The sequence below is a fragment of the Macaca fascicularis genome, chromosome 7, assembly GCF_037993035.2.
Source record: "Macaca fascicularis isolate 582-1 chromosome 7, T2T-MFA8v1.1".
In the NCBI taxonomy this organism is placed as follows: domain Eukaryota; kingdom Metazoa; phylum Chordata; class Mammalia; order Primates; family Cercopithecidae; genus Macaca; species Macaca fascicularis.
The window spans coordinates 117,556,316-117,577,358 of NC_088381.1; the positions used below are offsets into that span (position 1 = coordinate 117,556,316).

The following is a 21,043-nucleotide window of genomic DNA, read 5'->3' on the forward strand; positions in this document are numbered from 1 at the left end:
TTTTTTTGTTTTTTTGGAGACAGAGTCTCCCTCTGTGATCTAGGCTGGAGTGCAGTGGCACAATCTCAGCTCACTGCAACCTCCGCCTCCCAGGTTCAAGCAGTACTCCTGCCTCAGCCTCCCGGGTAGCTGGTATTACAGATGCCCACCACCCACGCCTGGCTAATTTTTGTATTTTTAGTAGAGATGGGGTTTTGCCATATTAGCCAGGCTGGTCTCAAACTCCTGACCTCAGGTGATCCACCCTCCTCAGCCTCCCAAAGTGCTGGGATTACAGGAATGAGCCACCTTACTCAGCCTAAAAAAAAAAAACTTTGGTTTTTTTTTGTTAAAAAATAAAAAAACTTTGCCCTCATGGATTTCATCTGGGGTGAGACTAGTGAGTCCAAAATGGTATCTCCAGTTCTGTCTGACCACTGAACTCTAAGAGACTTACATGCCACTGCCCCGCAGAGTTCTCCACCTGGATGTTTGATGGGCATCTCACATTAACAGTTCTACATAGAAATCTTGATTTTTACATCTTGAACTTGTCCTCTCCCCAGTCGCACTAAATGATACTGCCTGCCCAGCTACTTAAACCTAAAACGTAAGCATAATTCTTGATTCCTCTTTCCCTCACCCTGCTGCCATTCAGTTACATAGTCCTGTTGCCTCTTCTTGTACACTCCAAATATATCCACTTCTTTCTATTTCTACTGTGAGCCACCATCATCTCCATCGCAGACTAGTGCAATAGCTTCCAATTGGTCTCTTCAGCTCTTCCCTTCTGACAATCTCTTTTCCACACAATTACTTTAGTGATCTTTAAAATCAAATCAATTTACATCATTCTCTGCTGAAAACCTAGTAGCTTCATATCCAGGTTCCTTACATGTGTCTACACTTAATCCCTAACCCTCTTCATATTCACCATCTAATTTTCTTCCCCGGATCAGTCTAATGTCAGAATACTCTTGACTCCTCTGCAGCCTGGGTACAGGCCATTGAACCTCAAGACCTTAAATGATGTCACCTTAGTGACTCCCTGCAACATGCTTCTCCCACCTCCAACACCTTATATAATTATGGCCAGCAACGTTTTTTGTTGTTCTTGTTTTGAGATGGAGTTTCACTCTGTCACCCAGGCTGGAGTGCAGCAGCGCGATGGCGGCTCACTGCAACCTCTACCTCCTGGGTTCAAGCAATTCTCGTGCCCCGGCCTGCAAGTATCTGGGACTACAGGAAGGTACCACCATGCCCAGCTAATTTTTTTTTTTTTTGTATTAGTAGAGATGGGGTTGTCTCCATGTTGGCCAGGCTGGTCTCGAACTCCTGACCTCAAGTGATCTGCCCGCCTCAGCCTCCCAAAGTGCTGGGATTACGGCCATGAGGCACCATGCTTGGCTTTTTTTTTTTTTTTTTTTAAACCATGGTTTATATTTGGTATTTTCTTGTTATAGGGTATGGCTCTCCCCATTTGAAAAGGGAAGCATCATGAAATCTAGGACCTTGCCTTTCTGATTTACCACTGGATTCTCTGATGCCTAGAACATTATTGGGCAGGCAGATGAATTAATATAGTAAAGAAAAAACTCAAGTTTAGTATGTATAGTATGATCCCAAAATATTTTTATAGGAAAAATGTATACATAGAGAAAAATCCAGAAGCATATTTACCAAATATTAACAATATTTCTGATAGTGGAATTGCAGGTTGTTAAAAATTTTCTTTATGCTTGCTTATATTTTATAATTTTCTATGAACTTGTTTAGTAAAAAGTCTTAGAACACCCTGCTGTTAGGTTTTAAAGCTTTGCATCTAAAATAGCTTTGTGACATAAAGATGAGTTCCAAAGGGTTTAAAGCACCTGAGGGATGTGTAAAATTGCACTCTTTTCTATTATAACCCTGAGGTCAGTGAGCATAACCAAGGATTGTCAACTTATTTTCACTCACCTTTGTAATGTCAAAATTCTGGACGTTTGACCTTAAAAAAGGCATTTCCAAACATGAACACACCATACTTCTCAAAAGACAACAAACTACAACTGGTTGTTTAGAAGTGATGATGGCCTTTAGGGTTCCTGAACCCTCTGAAATTATGTGTAGGGGTAGGCTCATGTGGGGCTGGGGGACATGGGTCTCAGTAGAGGCCCATAGGGCCCGTAGCTTTCATTAGATTTTCTGAGGGTTCCTACCCTCTGCTTTGCCAAATTTCTTACTATGTGATGTTCTCTTTCCCAGAAGAATCTCTTTGGGAAAAGACAGTGTAGTTGTGGAAGAGCCCCCTTGCCCAAGACAAATGTTCCCTTGCCTAAAATTCATCCATTAAAGAAAGCTGTCCTTAAAAAAAACAATGGGCCAGGCGCAGTGGCCCACACCTGTAATCCCAGCACTTTGGGAGGCCGAGGTGGGTGGATCACCTGAGGTCAGGGATTTGAGACCAGCCTGGCCAACGTGGTGAAACACCACTTCTACTAAAAATACAAAAATTAGCCAGGAGTGGTGGCGGGCACCTGTAATCCCAGCTAGTTAGGAGGCTGAGGCAGGAGAATTGCTTGAACCCAGGAGGCTGAGGTTGCAGTGAGCCGAGATTGTGCCATTGCATTCCAGCCTGGGTGACAAGAATGAGACTCCGTCTCAAAAAAAAAAAAAAAAAAAAAAAAGAATTAATGCCTTTTGGAGGGAGAAGGTCCTAAGTACTAGAGCCATTATCAGTTATTAACCCCTTTGTGCAACCTGTCTTATCCTATCCTTCCACAAATACTGCTTTTGCTCTCTTCAGATGCCATTGTTCTATTTACTGGGAAGTAGAGGTCCAGAGTAGATGGCTGAGACCTACTGACTTAAGTGAGACACTGTGATAGCACATGCCAGATCCTAATACATAACAAACAGCTTCATGAGACAAAACTTAATGCACTGGAATTTTCTGTTCTGCGGTGACTCATTTATATTTCAACCCACGGATCAGTTTGACCTTCAGTCTGAAACACTGCTCAAGATAAATGATCTTTTGTAGCTTCAGTAGCATGTTCAGTAAGGAAGTAGAGGAAGGCAAGACAATACTATGCTGGTGAGGCGCCTGGGCTCCATTCAGATAACCCAGCATCAACTCTGCTGTGACCCTTACCAGCTGTGTGACTTTGGGCAACTTATTTAACCTCCCTATGCCTGTTTTCTTCATGTATAACTAAAGGTAATAGTGAACCTAATGAGGATTAAACTGCGCAATGAATAAGCACTTAGCACAGTGCCTAACATAGTAAACATTTAATACATGCATTAAGGAATTGGAGCAACGGTCTTGCAACCCTTTCCACAACCCCCCCAGCCCTTTAATTCAGAAAACCTGCCTAAAAATGAAGCCCAAAGTGTAAGCACAATAAAAGAAATAAAAGTGGAGCTTTTGAATAGAGTGGGTAGGAGCCTTAGCTCCAGAGAAAACGTGTATGTGGGCACAGGATCAGAATGAAATGTCCCATTTTAAGTTTACCTTCCCTCATCACCAGTACAAGAGGACACTAAATTTTACAGATGGTGGTGAATGATTGGGGCTCACCTGATTTTGCTTAATAGGGATATCTTATGGACCACAAAATTAAATTCCTGTGCCTATAAGGCAGAGAAAACAGTTCGTGAGCACAATCCAATCTGTAAGCATGTCTTCTTGGTTGCAAACTGCAATTTAGTGCTTGCGAAGTCAGGATATTGTACCGAAAACTCCAGATTTCTCTAAAATGGCCCTATAGGCCTGGTTTCCTGCATGGCTGCCCGTGGCTAAAGAATGCTTCATTCGGTCTGTCCAGTCTCTGGCATTCCATGGTTTCCCTACAGAGACTACGTGTTTGCTTTTATAGTAGAGAAATCTTTTGTGTGTTAATAATCTGGCTCCTGCTCTGAGGTGCACCTTTACTTAATGGTGCCTCGTAAACACTGCAGCAGTGAGATCAGCCGGGCTTCAGCTGATTAAACACCCATTTGGGAACACCCAGTTGGGAACACGCTGTCTCTGTTCTTTACTAAAGTAAAGTCCAGACATTCTTTCACACCGGCTCCTCTGCTGTCTCATCTCACAGACCTTGGCTTTCTTTTCCATCTCTGAACGATGTTGATCCTCACCTGGTTCTAGCTCCTGCCTTACCTTATTCTATTGATGGCCTGCTTCTGGCAATTTACTGCTCTGGGTTAACTGCCTTGTTTCACTTCACTTCATCTTGTTTAACCCCTAAATGCACCCTACTTTCACTGTGTTCTTGAAAAGATCTCAAAATACCTCTAATTATAGAAGCAATTATGTAACCAGTGAATGAGAGGACACCTTGATTTCAATTTCCATTTATAAACTTCTGCCCATCGTCATTCATATTTAGCTCTGTGACTCTCATAACTGGACCAGCAGCCTTGCATGTCTATTTTACTGCTACTTTCTAGGCCCTGTTTAAATTTATGTCTTGACTTCATCTTTAAATTTTGATTTTACCAGGTTATTCTTGAAATTAAAGCTAAACCTTGCTCTTCTAACATTAGGCCCCTTCTAACATCCTTCCAATTTTCCATCTCCAAACCACATGTCAGATTGTCATGTCCTTGCTGCTAAATTCACTTATCACTGCATTCATATTAAATTTCCTTGAGGAATTTCCCATTCACTGTGTCATTTTTATATTTTTTTATTAGTACCTTTTCTCTCAAAAGCTAATTCTTTTGAAAGCAATGTCTTCCAGTCCAGGCTCTTCGTTTTTTTGTTTTTTTTTTGAGACAGAGTCTCATTCTGTCACCCAGACTGGAGTGCAGTGGCCTGATCTCAGCTCACTGCAACCTCTGCCTCCCAGGTTCAAGCAATTCTCCCTGCACTCCAGCCTGGGTGACAGAGCAAGACTCTGTCTCCAAAAAAAAAAAAAAGAGTATATCTTAACACATATCCACATAGTTTTCTTTCTTTCTTTCTTTCTTTTTTGATGGAGTCTTGTTCTGTTACCCAGGCTGGAGTACAATGGCACGATCTTGGCTCACTGTAACCTCTACCTCTTGGGTTCAAGTGATTCTCCTGCCTCAGCCTCCCGAGTAGTTGGGATTACAGGTGCCCGCCACCACGCCCAGCTAATTTTTGTATTTTTTTTTTAGTAGAGACAGGGTTTTGCCATCTTGGCTAGGCTGGTCTTGACCTCCTGACCTCAGGTGATCACCCGCCTCGGCCTCCCAGAGCACTAGGATTACAGGTGTGAGACACTACGCCTGGCCCCCATTATATTTTTCTTAAAAATACGCAGAAAATATTTTTCCTAGAAAACTTTCTAAAGTATACCATCATATTTATCACTTAATATCAAAATTTCACAAAATACAAATTTAAGCAGAACCTCCTAAAGTTTACCATAATTTTATTGTAATATCAAAATCACATAAGATACAGAGTTAAGCAGAAAACTGATGAATTTTCTTCAGATGGTCTTCAAGATCTCAAAAGCCTTGAAGTTTGCTGAAAATAGGAAAAGAAAAATATTTGGAAACCTAAGTTGTACACTTACTAATACTTGTAGTTAATTTTTAAAAATAGGTATAATTGATTTTAAAAAGTAGGTCAATACATACATACTGTTTCAAATTCAAAAGGAGACTCTAAAAAATAAGTCATTCTCACGCCCCTTTTCTGCTCCCCAAAAAGCAAGTGTATATCTTTTTTTTTTTTTTTCAAGATGGAGTCTCACTCTGTCGCCCAGGCTGGGGTGCAATGGCGTAGTCTCGGCTCACCGCAACCTCTGCCTCCTGGGTTCCAGTGATTCTCCTGCCTCAGCCTCCTGAGTAGCTGGGATTACAGGCACCCACCACCACATCCAGCTAATTTTTGTATTTTTAGTAGAGACGAGGTTTCACCATGTTGGATAGACTGGTCTCGAACTCCTGACCTCAAGTGATCCACCTGCCTCGGCCTCCCAAAAAGTGCTAGGATTAGAGGCATGAACCACCGCGCCCGGCCGACAACTGTATGTTCTTATAAAGGTAGACTAATTTTAAAAAAAGGTAGCCGGGCGCAGTGGCTCACGCCTATAATCCAGCACTTTGGGGGACAGAGGCAGATGGATCACCTGAGATCTGGAGTTTGAGACCAGCCCAACCAACCTGGAGAAACCCCGTCTGTACTAAAAATACAAAATTAGCCGGGTGTGGTGGTACATGCCTGTAATCCCAGCTACTCAGGAGGTTGAGGCAGGAGAATCTCTTGAACCCGGGAGGCGGAGGCTGCGGTGAGCCAAGATGGCACCACTGCACTCCAGCCTGGGCAACAAGAGCGAAACTCTATCTCCAAAAAAAAAAAAAAAAAAAAAGTAAGTCTAATCATGTGTAAGCACATGTATATGTGGTCTTATGCTTTAAAAACATAGAAGTGATATGATATTATGCATACTTTCTACACCTTTTTTCCATTAGTAGTAAATACATTATATTTATCTATATTTAATTCTTTAAGGCTTTGAAATTTAAGTAAATCAGAAAGTTCTGAATAGGTACATTTAGATATATATACATTTTTAAAATTTCTTGGTATAAAAACTGCAGTAAAAAGGCTGGGCACAGTGGCTCATGCCTATAATCCCAGCCACTTTGGGAGGCCAAGGCTGGTGGATCACCTGAGGTCAGGAGTTTAAGACCAGCCTGGTCAACATGGTGAAACCCCATCTCTACTGAAAATACAAAAAATAGCTGGGTGTGGTGGTGTGTGCCTGTGATCCCAGCTATTTGGGAGGCTGAGGCAGGAAAATCGCTTGAGCCCGAGAGATGGAGGTTGCAGTGAGCTGAGATTGTGGCACTGCACTCTAGCCTGGACAACAGAGCAAGACTCCATCTCACAAAAAAAACTGCAGTAAAAAGCCAATTGTACCTAATTCTACATGATGTACTTGTATACATAGGCTTAAGTATACCTTAAGGATAAATTCCTTTTAGGATAAATTCCTAAAAGTGGAATTGTTGGTGTAGGCATTAATAAATCTTGTCAAATTGTCCTCCGAAAAGGTTTTTGCCATTTTTCATTCTGACCAAGTACCTGTGAGAATGTGTATTTCCTCCACTACATCACCAACATTGTTTTTAAATAAAACTACTTGAAAGTCATGTTGAAACAGGGTTAATTTTATCAACTTTGACTACATTTCTGTGATTAATTCCACAATATAATTTTGCAAATATTCTAACAGAAGGCTTCTTAGAAGAAACTAAGTGGCAAGAAGACCAGATTATTTCAATATATCTTGAAATTTTCTGTTTTCCCAAAACATAAACTCAGATCAATTTATTTGATCTAGCATTGAAAAGATTCCCCAGTTACCAATACAAAATTATAGTTTGGAAATTATGTCAAGGCTTTCAGCATCTGAGGCTACAGCAGATAAAGGAAGCAACTATTTCAGTTCGACAAAGAGTGAGCATCAACTACAAGTACCATGAGACAGGGTACTTAACAGCTGTCACCCAGGCTGGAGTGCAATGTGGACCAATCACAGTTCACTGCAACCTCCGACTCCCGAGCTCAAGTGATCTTCCCACCTCAGTCTCCCCAGTAACTGGGACTACAGCTGTGGGCCACCACGCCCAGCTAATTTTTTGTATTTTTTGTAGAGAAAGGGCCTTGCCATATTGCCCAGGCTGGTCTTAAACTCCTGATTTAAGCCATCTCCCTGCCTTAGCCTCCCAAAGTGCTAGATTACAGGTGTGAGTCACCACGAATGGCTGCAGGCCGTTTTATGTCTACAAGTTTTATGCCAAATCTTACTTTAGTAAAAGTCATTCTAACAGTGGACAAGACCATATGCTCCAGGCTGACAGCCCTCAGAGTTGACTTAGTCCTGAGGTCACAAAATCAAGTGCCCTCAGGATATCCAGCATAGACAGGTGGGCTGGAAAAGAGCATATGTCTGTCCCTTACCTAAAGGCATTCCAAATCAATTTTTTAAGTATTCAGTGTGGGCTAGGTAAAATCAAATACACATTAGGCTTTCATAAAACTAGGGGCTAGAATATCTTATGTCCTTTATGAGAATATCTATCTGCCCCTATATTCCAAGAACTAAGCTGTGCTTGGAATACAGCAAGAATCAGCTGTATGTAAAATAAGCAAATTCAAGAATAAAATTTAGAATGTATCATGGAATAAATGGACTTAAATCTTCCATGAGTATTAAGCAGCAAGAATATATGCATAAAAATTTTCTAAAATAAATATATTTAAGAAACTTAATCATGGTTTCAGGATTAGGAAACAGAGGTGTTTTTCCTTTTCTCTTTTTTTTTTAAGACAGAGTCTCGCTCTGTTACCCAGGCTGGAGTGTAGTGGCACAATCTCAGCTCACTGCAACCTCAGCCTCCTGGGTTCAAGAGATTCTCCTGCCTCAGCCTCCTGAGTAGCTAGGACTACAGACGTGTGTCACCATGCCTGGCTAGTTTTTTGTATTTTTAGTAGAGATGGGGTTTCACTATGTTGGCCAGGCTGGTCTCAAACACCTGACCTCAGGTGATCTGCCCGCCTCAGCCTCCCAAAGTGCTGGGATTACAGACTTGAGCCACAGTGTCCGGCCTCCTTTTTAATTTATATTTGTAAGCATTATTTTGAAAATTTTGTTATTCATTTTGTATTCACTTTTATTTAAATAAATATGTTAATTCCAAAAAGAAAAAGACAATTGGGCTGTGTTCAAGATTATATTCTCTGACGAGAATCTGGAGGGGAGTTACTTGATTTGGTCACTTGTTCTTGTTTTTTGAGACGCTCTGTTGCCCAGGCTGGAGTGCAGTGGCACCATCTCCGCTCACTGCAACCTCTACCTGCCAGGTTCAAGCAATTCTGCCGTAGCCGCCTCCTCCTGAGTAGCTGGGATTACAGGTACATGCCACCATGCCCGGCTAATTTTTGTATTTTTAGTAGAGACGGGGTTTCAGCATGTTGGTCAGGCTGGTCTCGAACTCCCAACCTCGTGATCCCCACACCTCGGCCTCCCAAAGTCCTGGGATTACAGGTGTGAGCCACTGCGCCCTGCCTGGTCACTTGTTCTTAACCAGTGGTGGGAGCTTTTTCAAAATATAGTTATCTGAGAAATCACGTTAGGATGTCTGAAATCAAGGGAAATAATATTTAACATGCCTATTCTTTACAATTAGAAAGTCATTTGATGAGTCTGGGGTAAAATCCTAAAACTTAACATTTTTAACAAGGACCCCAGAGGATTCTGATGTGGGTGATCTATATAGATCACTCTGAAAACTACTACCCACTAGCTGGTTATTTTCTTCTCTCCCAAGACCTTTCTGTAACTCCAACCCCATACCATCACCAGACTCACACACAGCTCCCTCACTGTCAATTTAAGGGAAAGTAGGGCTGACCGCTCAGAAGAATGAGAACAGCATCAGGAGTCAGCCTGTAAGAGAACTAGCCCACCGCCACAGCTGGCCTGAGATTTCCCCCAAAAAACAGTTCTTGATCTATTTCAACACAAACGTACTGTCATGTATGCACAATTCTATGTCACACAGCATAACCATGATAAGCTCAGCCAATAATATTTCTTACGGGCCAGTGTAGACATTTTCGAAAAATCTCAACACACTGATAGAACATCTCATTTTCAGTAATTTAACACCTAGAGAAAGATCTTTTTTACTGTGTCTGTGCACACACTTACCTATCTTCTACTGTCTTATTAGAAGGATAAAAAACTTTGAATGAAAATCCACTTCTTGGAAAAGAGCCCTTTGGGGAAGAAAAATGTCTGTAAGTGAATATTCCAACTTTTTTTTAAAATAAATTTTTAAAAACAATATATATATATTTTTATTTTATTTTATTTTATTTATTTATTTATTTATTTATTTATTTTGAGACACGGTCTCACTCTCATCACCCAGGCTGGAGTGCAGTGGGGGCAATCTCACTGCAACCTCCATTTCCAGGATTCAAGCAATCTTCCCACCTCAGCCTCCCAGGTAGCTGGGACCACAGGCGTGGGCCACCATGCCTAGCTAATTTTTGTATTTTTTGTCAAGACAGATGGGGTTTCACTGTGTTGCCCAGGATGGTCTTGAACACCTGGGCACATGTGATCTGCCCACCTCGGCCTCTCAGATTGCTGGGATTATAGGCATGAGCCACCGTGCCCCGCCGAATACTCAAGTTTTATAAAATAATCCCTGTTTTTTAAATTAAATTCCTTGGTTATGATTTAAAAATGACAAGATGTGACTATAAAGTAACACAACAGGCTGGGCGCGGTGGCTCAAGCCTGTAATCCCAGCACTTTGGGAGGCCGAGGCGGGTGGATCACGAGGTCAAGAGATCGAGACTATCCTGGCTAACATGGTGAAACCCCGTCTCTACTAAAAATACAAAAAACTAGCCGGGCATGGTGGCGGGCACCTGTAGTCTCAGCTACTTGGGAGGCTGAGGCGGGAGAATGGCGTGAACCCGGGAGGCGGAGCTTGCAGTGAGCCGAGATCACGTCACTGCACTCCAGCCTGGGAGACACAGCGAGACTCCGTCTCAAAAAAAAAAAAAACAAAAAAAAAAGTAACACAACAGATTTTTTACATGATCTCTGTACAGAGTTGTTCCTATAAAATATCTCTACTTGAAGCAAGTCTTTTGAGTTGGCTAGACAGTCTTATGCTAAAAGATGAGGTTGGAAATGCTGAGGAGGAGCCTACTTAGTATAAGAAATAAACAGACTGTGTAATGCCAAATATGCATGTGAGACAATCAGCAAGTTCAAGAAGTCTTTCCTGCCCCTCCCTCTAATGCAAATCTGATTTGCATTCCTATGTGCCTGTTTGATTCCCTTCCTATGTGCCTGTAAAGCAACTGAGCAATAATCACACATACAGTTGTCTACTATGAAACTCTCAAGTGGCTGAGCAGAGGCCCTGTCTTTTCAGTCTTTGTGCCCCAAGCACTGAACCCAGCGCCTAGCCTATAGCAGGCATTCGTTAATGTGAATAAATATCAAGAAAGGATGAAGTAATGTCTAAAGCTAGTTTTGAGCTTGCCCAAAAGGTATAAATAAGGTAAAAAAGATATAATGATGGTGTAGGAGGTGGTGGTTTACTCACAGGAATGAAAAAGTAGAAAAATTCAGAAAGAAGTTGTATTCAAATAGAGCATTAACTAGGAGAATGCTCAAAGTTTAAGTAAGGAAATAGGATCACTATGAAAGACTATTTCAATGTGAATAAAAATGAGGTCATAAATTTCTAAGCAATAAAACCAAATCAGTTAACTGTGTTCATCCTTAAAGCAGACGTTCTTTCTTTTTTTTTTTTGGAGACAGAGGCTCGCTCTGTCCCCCAGGCTGGAGTGCAGTGGCGGATCTTGGCTCTCTGCAAGCTCCACCTCCCGGGTTCATGCCATTCTCCTGCCTCAGCTTCCCGAGTAGCTGGGACTACAGGCGCCTGCCACCACGCCCAGCTAATTTTTTTTGTATTTTTAGTAGAGATGGGGTTTCTCCTTGTTAGCCAGGATGGTCTGGATCTCCTGACCTCGTGATCTGCCCGCCTCGGCCTCCCAAAGTGCTGGGATTACAGGCGTGAGCCACCGTGCCTGGCCAAAGCAGACGTTCTTAACCAGGGCTACTTTGTCCCTCGGGGATATTTGGCCAATGTCTGGAAACACTTCTGATTGTTACAGCTGGGGGATGCTACTGGCATTTATTGGATAGAGGCCAGGGGTGCTGCTAAACAGCTTACAGTACACAGGATAGCCCCCACAACCAAAAATTACTTGGTCCAAAATGTCAAAAGTGCCAAGGTTGATAAGCCATGTCTTAGAGGAAGCCGGACAAACTGTGTGTTTGTGGAAAGCAAAGTAAGTAGAGACAGGCCCTTCCTATGTTGCCCATGCTGGTTGTGAGCTCCTGGACTCAAGCCATCTTCCTGCCTCGGCCTCCCAAAGCGCTAGGATGACAGGTCCAGCATCATGCCAAAACTAAGGCATGATGTTTCTAGAAATTACTCAGATGAAACAAAAAATTAGTAAAGTCTAAAATTCACAAGAATCAAGGAAGCATGCAATTCAAAAATCACTAGTGGAGATAATATTTTGTTTGACATAACTGTGTTTATGTCATTGTTTATGCAGTATTTATTCTCCAAGTTCAAAAAGTCAATTATATTTCTTTTCTTTTTTTTTTTTTTTTTTTGGGATGGAGTCTCGCTCTGTTGCCCAGGCTGGAGTGCAATGGCGTGATCTCCACTCACTGTAACCTCTGCCTCCCGGGTTCAAGCAATTCTCCTGCCTCAGCCTCCCGAGTAGCTGGATTACAGTTGTGTGCCACCACGCCCAGCTAATTTTTGTAATTTTTAGTAGAGACGGGGTTTCACCATGTTGGTCAGGCTGGTCTTGAACTCCTGACCTCATGATCCACCTGCCTCAGCCTCTGAAAGTGCTAAGATTACAGGCATGAGCCAGCACGCCCAGCCTAAAAGTCAATTATATTTCTGTAGAAATTCTGAAGCAATGTCAAGATTCTGAAGCAATTTCAAGGTTCTACATAAAAAGTAATAAAATGTGTACCAATGAGGTTTCTACATTAATCAGGCTTAGATTTTTGGGACCTGTGCAATTTCTAAAAATCAAAATCATTTTCAAAGGACAGGTACCACCAATATACAGACTCTGAAGCAATTCCCAGAAGGGAATCCCAATATAAGTTTTAAAGAGGAGAAAATACTGTTTTGGATTCATGTTTTGGTATGGTTGTTTTGTTTTTTTTTTTAAAAAGTCACATTACTTTATAGTCACATACTATACTGAAAATTTAAGAACTTTCTGTGTATACCAACTTTCTGTGTATAGAAACTTAATTCAGTGTTTCCTTAATAGCATATTTTTATTTCAACAATAATTTTATTAAATATATATTTTAAATTAAAAAATGTACTCTAATCTTGACAAATAATGACTATATAAGATTAACTACATTCTTACAGGGTTTATGCAGAGGCATTCAGTATTCGTGATAGTGAAGGGATCGTATTTGTCTGCAATGACAAGTAGATCGGGCACAGGATACACTCTCAAAGCATAGTCATATGCCCAATACACTGGGCAGACATAAAGAGGTAGGGGAGTCAGATGTCCTTGGGATAAGATAGTCTTTACAAACTACAAAAGAGCACAAAACAAAACAAACTTCAATTCATTTGCAAAAGTGAAAATAGCTAAACAAATAATTTCAAATTAAACCAAAAGGAACCAGAAAATTTGAGAAACAACTAGGAAAGCTTTGACTCACAGAGCTTTGGGAGACACTAATTTAAAAACGAAATGAACTATTCTGTATTTTAGGGAAAAAAAATCTATGAGTTTTCATTTAATAACATATATATATACATCATTATGCTGCCCAGGCTGGTCTCAAACTCCTGGCCTCAAACAAGCCTCCCAAAGTGCTGGGATTACAGGCATAAGCCACTGCGCCTGGTCCATAAACTTTAAATATTATAAAATGAATAACACAAATGCTCTGTAACATCTATTTCCATACTTCTCAAATGGGGGTATATGTAACCTGGGATTGATAACTGTATGTGAGGGAACCTTGAAGCTACAAGATAAATACTGCACATTCTTGTGATATGGACATACTATATAAAATATGTAACCAATGGGATAAATAAGAACAGTTTATTAAAACAAATATACATATATTTTAAAGTATGATTTAAGAGTTTAAAAGACAAAACACAAAGCTTGAAAGAAATTTTCTGCTTATTCTCAGCTTTTCTCTGTCCTTTAGGGTATACACTTTGGTAGAAAGCTGCGAAACACTGACTTCACTAACAAAAATTAACTTACTGACAAAAGTATGTTCAAACTATTTTGAACCATAAATAAATGTCCTAATCCAAGGACAAATTATTAAGTGGCTTAATAAAATTTTATATAATGCAACATGTAAGACAGTTTAATAAAAAAGATGTTTCACTTACATGATTAGGAATAGCCAAATTGCTACTAGGAAAACGGACGCAGTTTCTGCACATTTTATTTACTAAGTCTTCACGGAAGACAATAATTTCCTGTGTACAGTACTGAATTCTGAAATGAAAACAGTAGTTGAATTTGACTTCTCAGAAAAAAATGAGATTAATTTTAAAGGTAAAATCTCTTAGAATACAAGCCCATTCCCACATCAACTGTTCACCATACAAAACTTCAACCAGAGTCTGTCTATTCATCCATTCATTTAACAGCTATGTATTGAGCTCTTAATATATGCCTACCCCCTTCTAGGGATTAGCGAACAGAACCAAGAGATCCCAGCCCTCATACAGTTTACATTCTAGTGAAGAGTGGGGCTAAGAAAATAAAAAGCAAACATAATTATATAGTATGTTTTAAGATAATTAAGTGTATGAGAAAAAGAAAAAGACAGGCTAAGAGGGATAACATATGTAGGAAGAGAGAGCCTAGAAGGCTGGCATATTAATAGGATGATCAGAACAGGCAGGGCTCATAATTTAGTGTGACTTGAACACAGGCTTGAAGCGGAAGAGGGACTTAGTCAAGCAGATATCTAGAGGAAGCGCACTGCAGGCAAAGGGAAGATGTAGCACAGGCCCTCAGACTGGAGCTTGCCTGGCATCCTTGAGGAACAGAAGGGAAGCTAGGGTGGCTGGAGTAAATGGGGAGGAGAGGAAATCAGAGGGAGAACGGGGCCAGATCACACAGGGCCTTGATTCCCACTGCAAGGATACGGCTGTCACTAAATCACATGAGGGGGCCCTTTTTCCAGGATCAGGAAGATGGACTGGATATGTCTTATGCTTTACAGGATCACTTTCACACTGCATTAAGAGTAGAATATGGAGGGGAAGGGGTAGAAGCTGGAGACCAATTAGGAGGCTATTGTAATAATCCAGGCCGACCAGATGGCAGAGCGGGGCTCTGCTAGCAGTCCATGGTCTGTTAGGAACTGGACCACACAGCAGGAGGTGAGCGGCAGGCTGCAAGCAAGCAAAGCTTCATCTGTATCTACAGCCGCTCCCCATCAGTTGCATTACATCCTGACCTCTGCCTCCTGTCAGATCGGTAGGGGCATTCGATTCTCACAGGAGCACGAATCCGGTTGTGAACTGCACATGTGAGTGATCTAGGCTGCACACTCCTTATAAGAATCTAATGCCTGATGATCTGTCACTGTCTCATCATCCCCAGATGGGACCATCTAATTTCAGGAAAACAGGCTCAGGGCTCCCACTGATTCTATATTATAGTAAGTTGTATAATTGTTTTATTATATATTACAATGTAATAATAATAGAAATAAAGTACACAATAAGTGTAATACGCTTGAATCATCCCAAAATCACCCCCACCCCCCTGGGGTCTCTGGAAAAACTGTCTCCTGTAAAACCAGTCCCTGGTGCCAAAAAGGTTGGGTACCACTGTGGTAGAGGGTTGTGGAGGTGGAGGTATAGACAGGTGGCAGATTCTGGATATAATTTGAAGTTAATAGGACTTCCTGAAAAAACATATGTGAGAGAAACCCTAAAGTGTTTGGCCTGAACAACTGGAATAATTGTTATTCAGGCCATGAAGGTGCCACGAACTAAGATGGAGAAGTCTACAGAAGAGGTTAGGGGCGCTGGTGGGGAGGAAGATCAGGAGTTCACTTAGGTTGGGATGGTGATAAGTAGGCAACTGGATACCTGAGTCTGGAGTTTGGAAGGTAGGTTGAGGTGGAACTATAAATGTGGGAGGTGTCAATACACAGATGATACTTAAAGCCAGAGGACACTGGAGAAGGCCAGCAAAGAAGTGAATGTAGGCAGAAAAGAGAGGCGAACCAAGGCTGACTCTTCCCACAGGAAGAATTTATGATTACAATGAGCAATACCAACAGTAAATAAGTAATCTTTGTATTCTTCCTTTGTAACCTTTCTTAAAGGATGTGTAATAATAGTATCTATTTTTAAATCGCTATCCATTATTCAAGAGTCTGAATTCACTACCAATAAATTATTTAAATATAGTTAAACTATTTTCAAAGTTTTGAGAAACCTAAAACAAAAATAAATTTTCTACTTGTATTTATTCCATAACTGTTGAAATTCAGAGACACACTTTAGGAATCAAGTTAGTTTTTTTTTGCTGTTTTTTTTTGTTTGAGACAGGGTCTCACTCTGTCGCCCAGGCTGCAGGCTGGAATGCAGTAGTGCACTCTCAGCTCACTGCAACCTCTCCACCGACCAAGCTCAAGCGATTCTCCCATCTCAACCTCTTGAGTAGAACCACAGGCGTGTGCCACCACGCCCAGCTAATTTTTGTATTTTTTGTAGAGATGGGTTTCACTGTGTTGCCCAAGCTGGTCTTGGAACTCCTGAGCTCAAGCAGCCTGCCTGCCTCGGCCTCCCAAAGTGCTGAGATTACAGGTATGAGCCACCGCAGCTGGCTGAATTATTTTTTAAATGAAAGGAAAAATGTGTAACACAAAATACTAATTCTTACCTGCAAGGATTAGTAGTAAAAACTGAAAATGGTACCCTTTGTCTGAATTCATTAGTGATGCTTTCAGCAAGTGGTGGCCTATAAAAACAATTTATGTGATATAGTTTATCTTTTTAAATTTTACAACATTTTCTACACTGTTGCAAAAATTTGAACAAAACTTACCTTGGTAAGATGGAACCAAATCCAGGATCCTCTGGACCAGGTACAAACACAAAACGACTACTGTAGCAAAATTCAACACAATTCATTTCAAAATATTATTGTAACACTATCCAATAGCTTAAAAACAAGTAATTCCCTTTGTTTTCACTTTAAAATTAAAAAATGTTTAAATTTCATGCATTATAATAAATGAACTATTAAGTCTCCAGACCAACACTGTCTAGTAATGTGATGATAGAAAAGTTCTATATCCGCACTATCCAATTGAACACTTGAATTGTGGCTAGCATAGCTGATGGACTGAATTTTATATTTTATTTAACTTCAATTAAACTTAAATTTAAAGAGACATGTGGCCAGTGACTATCATATTGGAGAGTGAAGCTCTAGACTCTTTTTTTTTTTTTTTTTTGAGATGGAGTCTGGCCCAGGCCGGAGTGCAGTGGGCGGATCTCAGCTCACTGCAAGCTCCGCCTCCCGGGTTTACGCCATTCTCCTGCCTCAGCCTCCCGAGTAGCTGGGACTACAGGCGCCCGCCACCTCGCCCGGCTAGTTTTTTTGTATTTTTTAGTAGAGACGGGGTTTCACCGTGTTCGCCAGGATGGTCTCGATCTCCTGACCTCGTGATCCGCCCGTCTCGGCCTCCCAAAGTGCTGGGATTACAGGCTTGAGCCACCGCGCCCGGCCGAAGCTCTAGACTCTTAAGAGTAATGTCACAAAGAAATTCCAAGTATGGCTGAAATTACCTCTATCCCTTTCAATACTTTTCATTATAAACCTCTAGTACAATGTGAGGATAACTTTATCTCTTAGCTCTTTTAATTTTCTCAACTTTATCTTTCTTCCTTAGTTTTGTAATAATTATTGCTGATATGATATAACAAAATTCATTTTTTGTTTTTTAAGCAAAATGGTGAAAAAAATATACAGTGGTGAGATCATTACCTTTGGTGAATATCTGGGTATTCACATATTATATCTGCCAAAGTTTTTAGGGAATCTAAAATTTTAAAAAGGTATTGAATTAAATTTGCATATAATGCCATAAAAATTATATTTGATTAGACACAATTCTGTATATTCTTAATTAAAATATTATGGATAATTCCTTATTACTTTAGTTTATATGACTATAGAAACACTTCTTATTAAATAGACCCTTAATACCTTTCAAAGCTTGAACTTGATTTTTTCCATATGGTGCAGATGAAAAATTACCACACAGAATAAAGCAGGTTGGAGGTGCTGGTGAATAACCTAAAGAATAAAAGAGTAATGAACAATACTTTTCTAGTCTACAAATCAAGTTAAAAACCTTTAACCATGAGTTTTTAATAATAAAAATTTATTTTAATTAAAATAACATTTTAATAACTTATTAAAATAATACTAATAACCGTACTCATTTATTGGGCACTTACTATAGGCCAGGCCTGCACTGGCTTAATTACTCCTTAGAATGTCCATATAATCTGAGACTTAGGTTAAGTAACATGCCCAAGGTAATAGGCTCACACTTAAACCCAGTTTGTTTTTGTTTTTGTTTAGAGATGGGGTCTCACTATGTTGGCCAGCTGGTCTTGAACTTCAGGACTAATTCTTATTTATTATGACTATAAACACACACACACACAGGTTTTGTTCTTAATGTAAAAATTTAAGTCTTTAAAATGAAATCTAATTTAAATTATCTCATTGTTAACTCAGTATTTTTTTTTAAATAGAATACTCAAAAAGATAAATATAATACTCAAAAAGTTTTAAGACATGAACCCTCATAAGAGTTCAAGAAAGAAGAAAAAAAATAAGACCTACCAGCAAACATTATGCGAAGTTTTTCCAATACTTCCACCTGGTCCAACCAAACATCAGATAAAAACACAAACATAGCATCTTTATTCTCTTCTTCTAGTTGTTTTAGTTTTGCAGAAGTCTTCACAGATGTATTAGAAGGACCTCCAAAAAAATTAATATTTCCATAGTATGCCCTAGATAATTATAACATAATTATCTTCTATATACTACTAGAGATATTTTTCTAATAATTTTATACATTTAGCTTCTTTTTATCCTATGAAGTTATTTTCCAGTGTAAATAGGTGAAAATGTACTCTTTGTAATACTTTAAAAGTACAAAGGTTATCTAAATATTCTAAAATAAGACAAGCAATATGGAAGCAGTAAATAAAATAATAGGCTATATCTGTGTCTTAAAACTGACTAAAGCAAACATTAAAATAACAATTTCCTATGTCGCTGAAAGAGAAATGAGTACACCATTTGAACAATACCTAATAGAAACCTCAAAATATGTGCTAACCATCTGCCCAAGTAATTCCACTTCTGGAATGGTTAATCCTAAGGAATTAAGGATATATACAGAGACTAGCCTATATCCAAGAACTGTGAAAAAAATTATTCAACGGTTCCTTCAAAGCTTGGTTTTATTCAACGCTCACCAAGCAAGGGTCAGTAGGAAAGTGGGTAATCTACACACTCCCAGCCTCCACCACTCTTGCCCACTCTACACTGACAGCTTGCAGTTCCCAGCTTAAATGCAAATACCCCAGAGGCCTCCTCTGAGGATCCCAAAAGAGGTTAGATTTTCCCATTATACACTCTCATAGGAACCTGCGCTTCTCCTTTGCAGATCTTATCAAATTTGTAATCAGGCCAGGGTGGCTCACACCTGTAATCCCAGCACTTTGGGAGGCCGAGGTGGGGGGATTGCTTGAGGTCAGGAGTTCAAAACCAGCCTGACCAACATGGTGAACTCCACCCAGTCTCTACTAAAAATATGAAAATTAACCAGGTGTCGTGGCAGGCACCTATAATCCCAGCTACTTGGGCGGCTGAGGCAGGAGGATCGCTTGAACCTAGGAGACGGAGGTTGTAGTGAGCCAAGATCGTGCCACTGCACTCCAGCTTGGGCGACAAAGCAAGATTTAGTCTCAAAAAAAAAAAAAAAAAAAAAAATTGTAATTGGCCAATTGTAATTGGGCATTCTTTCATGTCTGTCTCCCCCACCTAGTGGCAAAAAGTATGTGCTCAAAACATATTTCCTAAATGTCACAAATCATGCTATAAAACTATTTCACAGTAATAGAAAATGTTGATAGCATATTATTAGATGAAAAACATGTACAAAGCAAGGTACAGTATGTATCCATTTATAGTGCCAAAAAAAGGGAATATAGACCTCTGCATTCATGCATAAAAAGAAACTCTCTAGATACACATACATACCCTGTTATAGTTAATTTCCTTTTTTTTTTTTTTTTTTTTTTTTTTTTTTTTTTAAAGACGGAGTCTCACTCTGTCTCCCAGGCTGGAGTGCAGTGGTGCATGGTGCAATCTCAGCTCACTGCAACCTTCGTCTCCCAGGTTCAAGCAATTCTCCTGCCTTAGTCTCCCAAGTAGCTGAGATTACAGGCACGTGCCACCACGTCCAGCCAATTTTGTATTTTTAGTACAGATGGGGTTTCACCATGTTGGCCAGGCTGGTCTTGAACTCCTGACCCCAAATGATTCGCCCTCCTCAGCCTCCCAAAGTGCTGGGATTACAGGCATGAGCCACCATGCCCAGCCAGTTGATTCTTGTTATTAGTGATAGTTATGTTCTATAAAATCTCCACAATGAATTGGCAAACACTGAACCACTGCTCCATGGGAAAATTTGTACATATATATACGTGGATTGATTATAGTCTTAAGTCCTAAAACCAGTTTATCCTGGTAGATTCTAATTTACAAATGAGAAAAGTTTAGTGACTTGTCTCAGGTTGCTCCAAAAACAAGTGCCAGAGCTGAGATTCAAATGCCCCCTCTCCACTCACAACTGGCCCCAGGGCCAGAGCTTCTTGCACTACCCTGTACTGCTCCCTGCAGTCTCTGTCCTCTGGTCATCTCTTTTTTTTTTTTTCTTTTTGAGATGAGTCTCGCTCTGTCACCCAGGCTGGAGTGCAATGGCGTGATCTTGGCTCACTGCAAACTCCGCCTCCTGGGTTCATGCCATTCTCCTGCCCCAGCCTCCTGAGTAGCTGGACTACAGGCGTCCGCCACCACCCCCACTAATTTTTTTTTCTTTTTTTAGTAGAGACGGGGTTTCATCGTGTTAGCCAGGATGGTCTCGATCTCCTGATCTAGTGATCCGCCCGCCTTGGCCTCCCAAAATGCTGGGATTACAGGCGTGAGCCACCGCGCCTGGCCCCTCTGGTCATCTCTTAATGAAGCTGAAACAAGAGGGCAGTGTGGCCTTGTTCGACTTCAGCTGGGAACATGCATGCCAGGTGACTCAAAATTTTTTGCTGTTCTGCTGAGCATAAATGACTAAAGCACCTTTAGTATTGGCTTTAGGAGGTACAAAAACATTTTAGCACAAATCTGTAAATAATGAGG

The 21,043-nt window shown here is 40.4% G+C and overlaps 1 protein-coding gene across 9 annotated transcripts in view; it reads right to left on the minus strand.

Moving 5' to 3' along the window:
* Positions 1-5,349: 5,349 nt before the first annotated feature.
* POLE2 (DNA polymerase epsilon 2, accessory subunit) overlaps positions 5,350-21,043 on the minus strand; it is a 59,543-nt gene continuing 43,849 nt past the window's right edge. For 8 of the 9 annotated variants that reach the window (XM_065548779.1, XM_065548778.1, XM_073997346.1 and 5 more), the window contains 9 exons: positions 18,461-18,633; positions 17,813-17,902; positions 17,591-17,645; positions 16,646-16,705; positions 16,481-16,558; positions 13,960-14,068; positions 12,956-13,132; positions 9,663-9,730; positions 5,350-5,464 (listed from right to left, as the gene is read on the minus strand). In XM_065548779.1, the coding sequence (XP_065404851.1) occupies positions 5,446-5,464; positions 9,663-9,730; positions 12,956-13,132; positions 13,960-14,068; positions 16,481-16,558; positions 16,646-16,705; positions 17,591-17,645; positions 17,813-17,902; positions 18,461-18,633 (829 nt within the window). In that variant the 3' untranslated portion in view covers positions 5,350-5,445. The remainder of the gene's footprint in view (positions 5,465-9,662; positions 9,731-12,955; positions 13,133-13,959; positions 14,069-16,480; positions 16,559-16,645; positions 16,706-17,590; positions 17,646-17,812; positions 17,903-18,460; positions 18,634-21,043) is intronic. The other variant, XM_073997347.1, reaches the window with a different exon arrangement.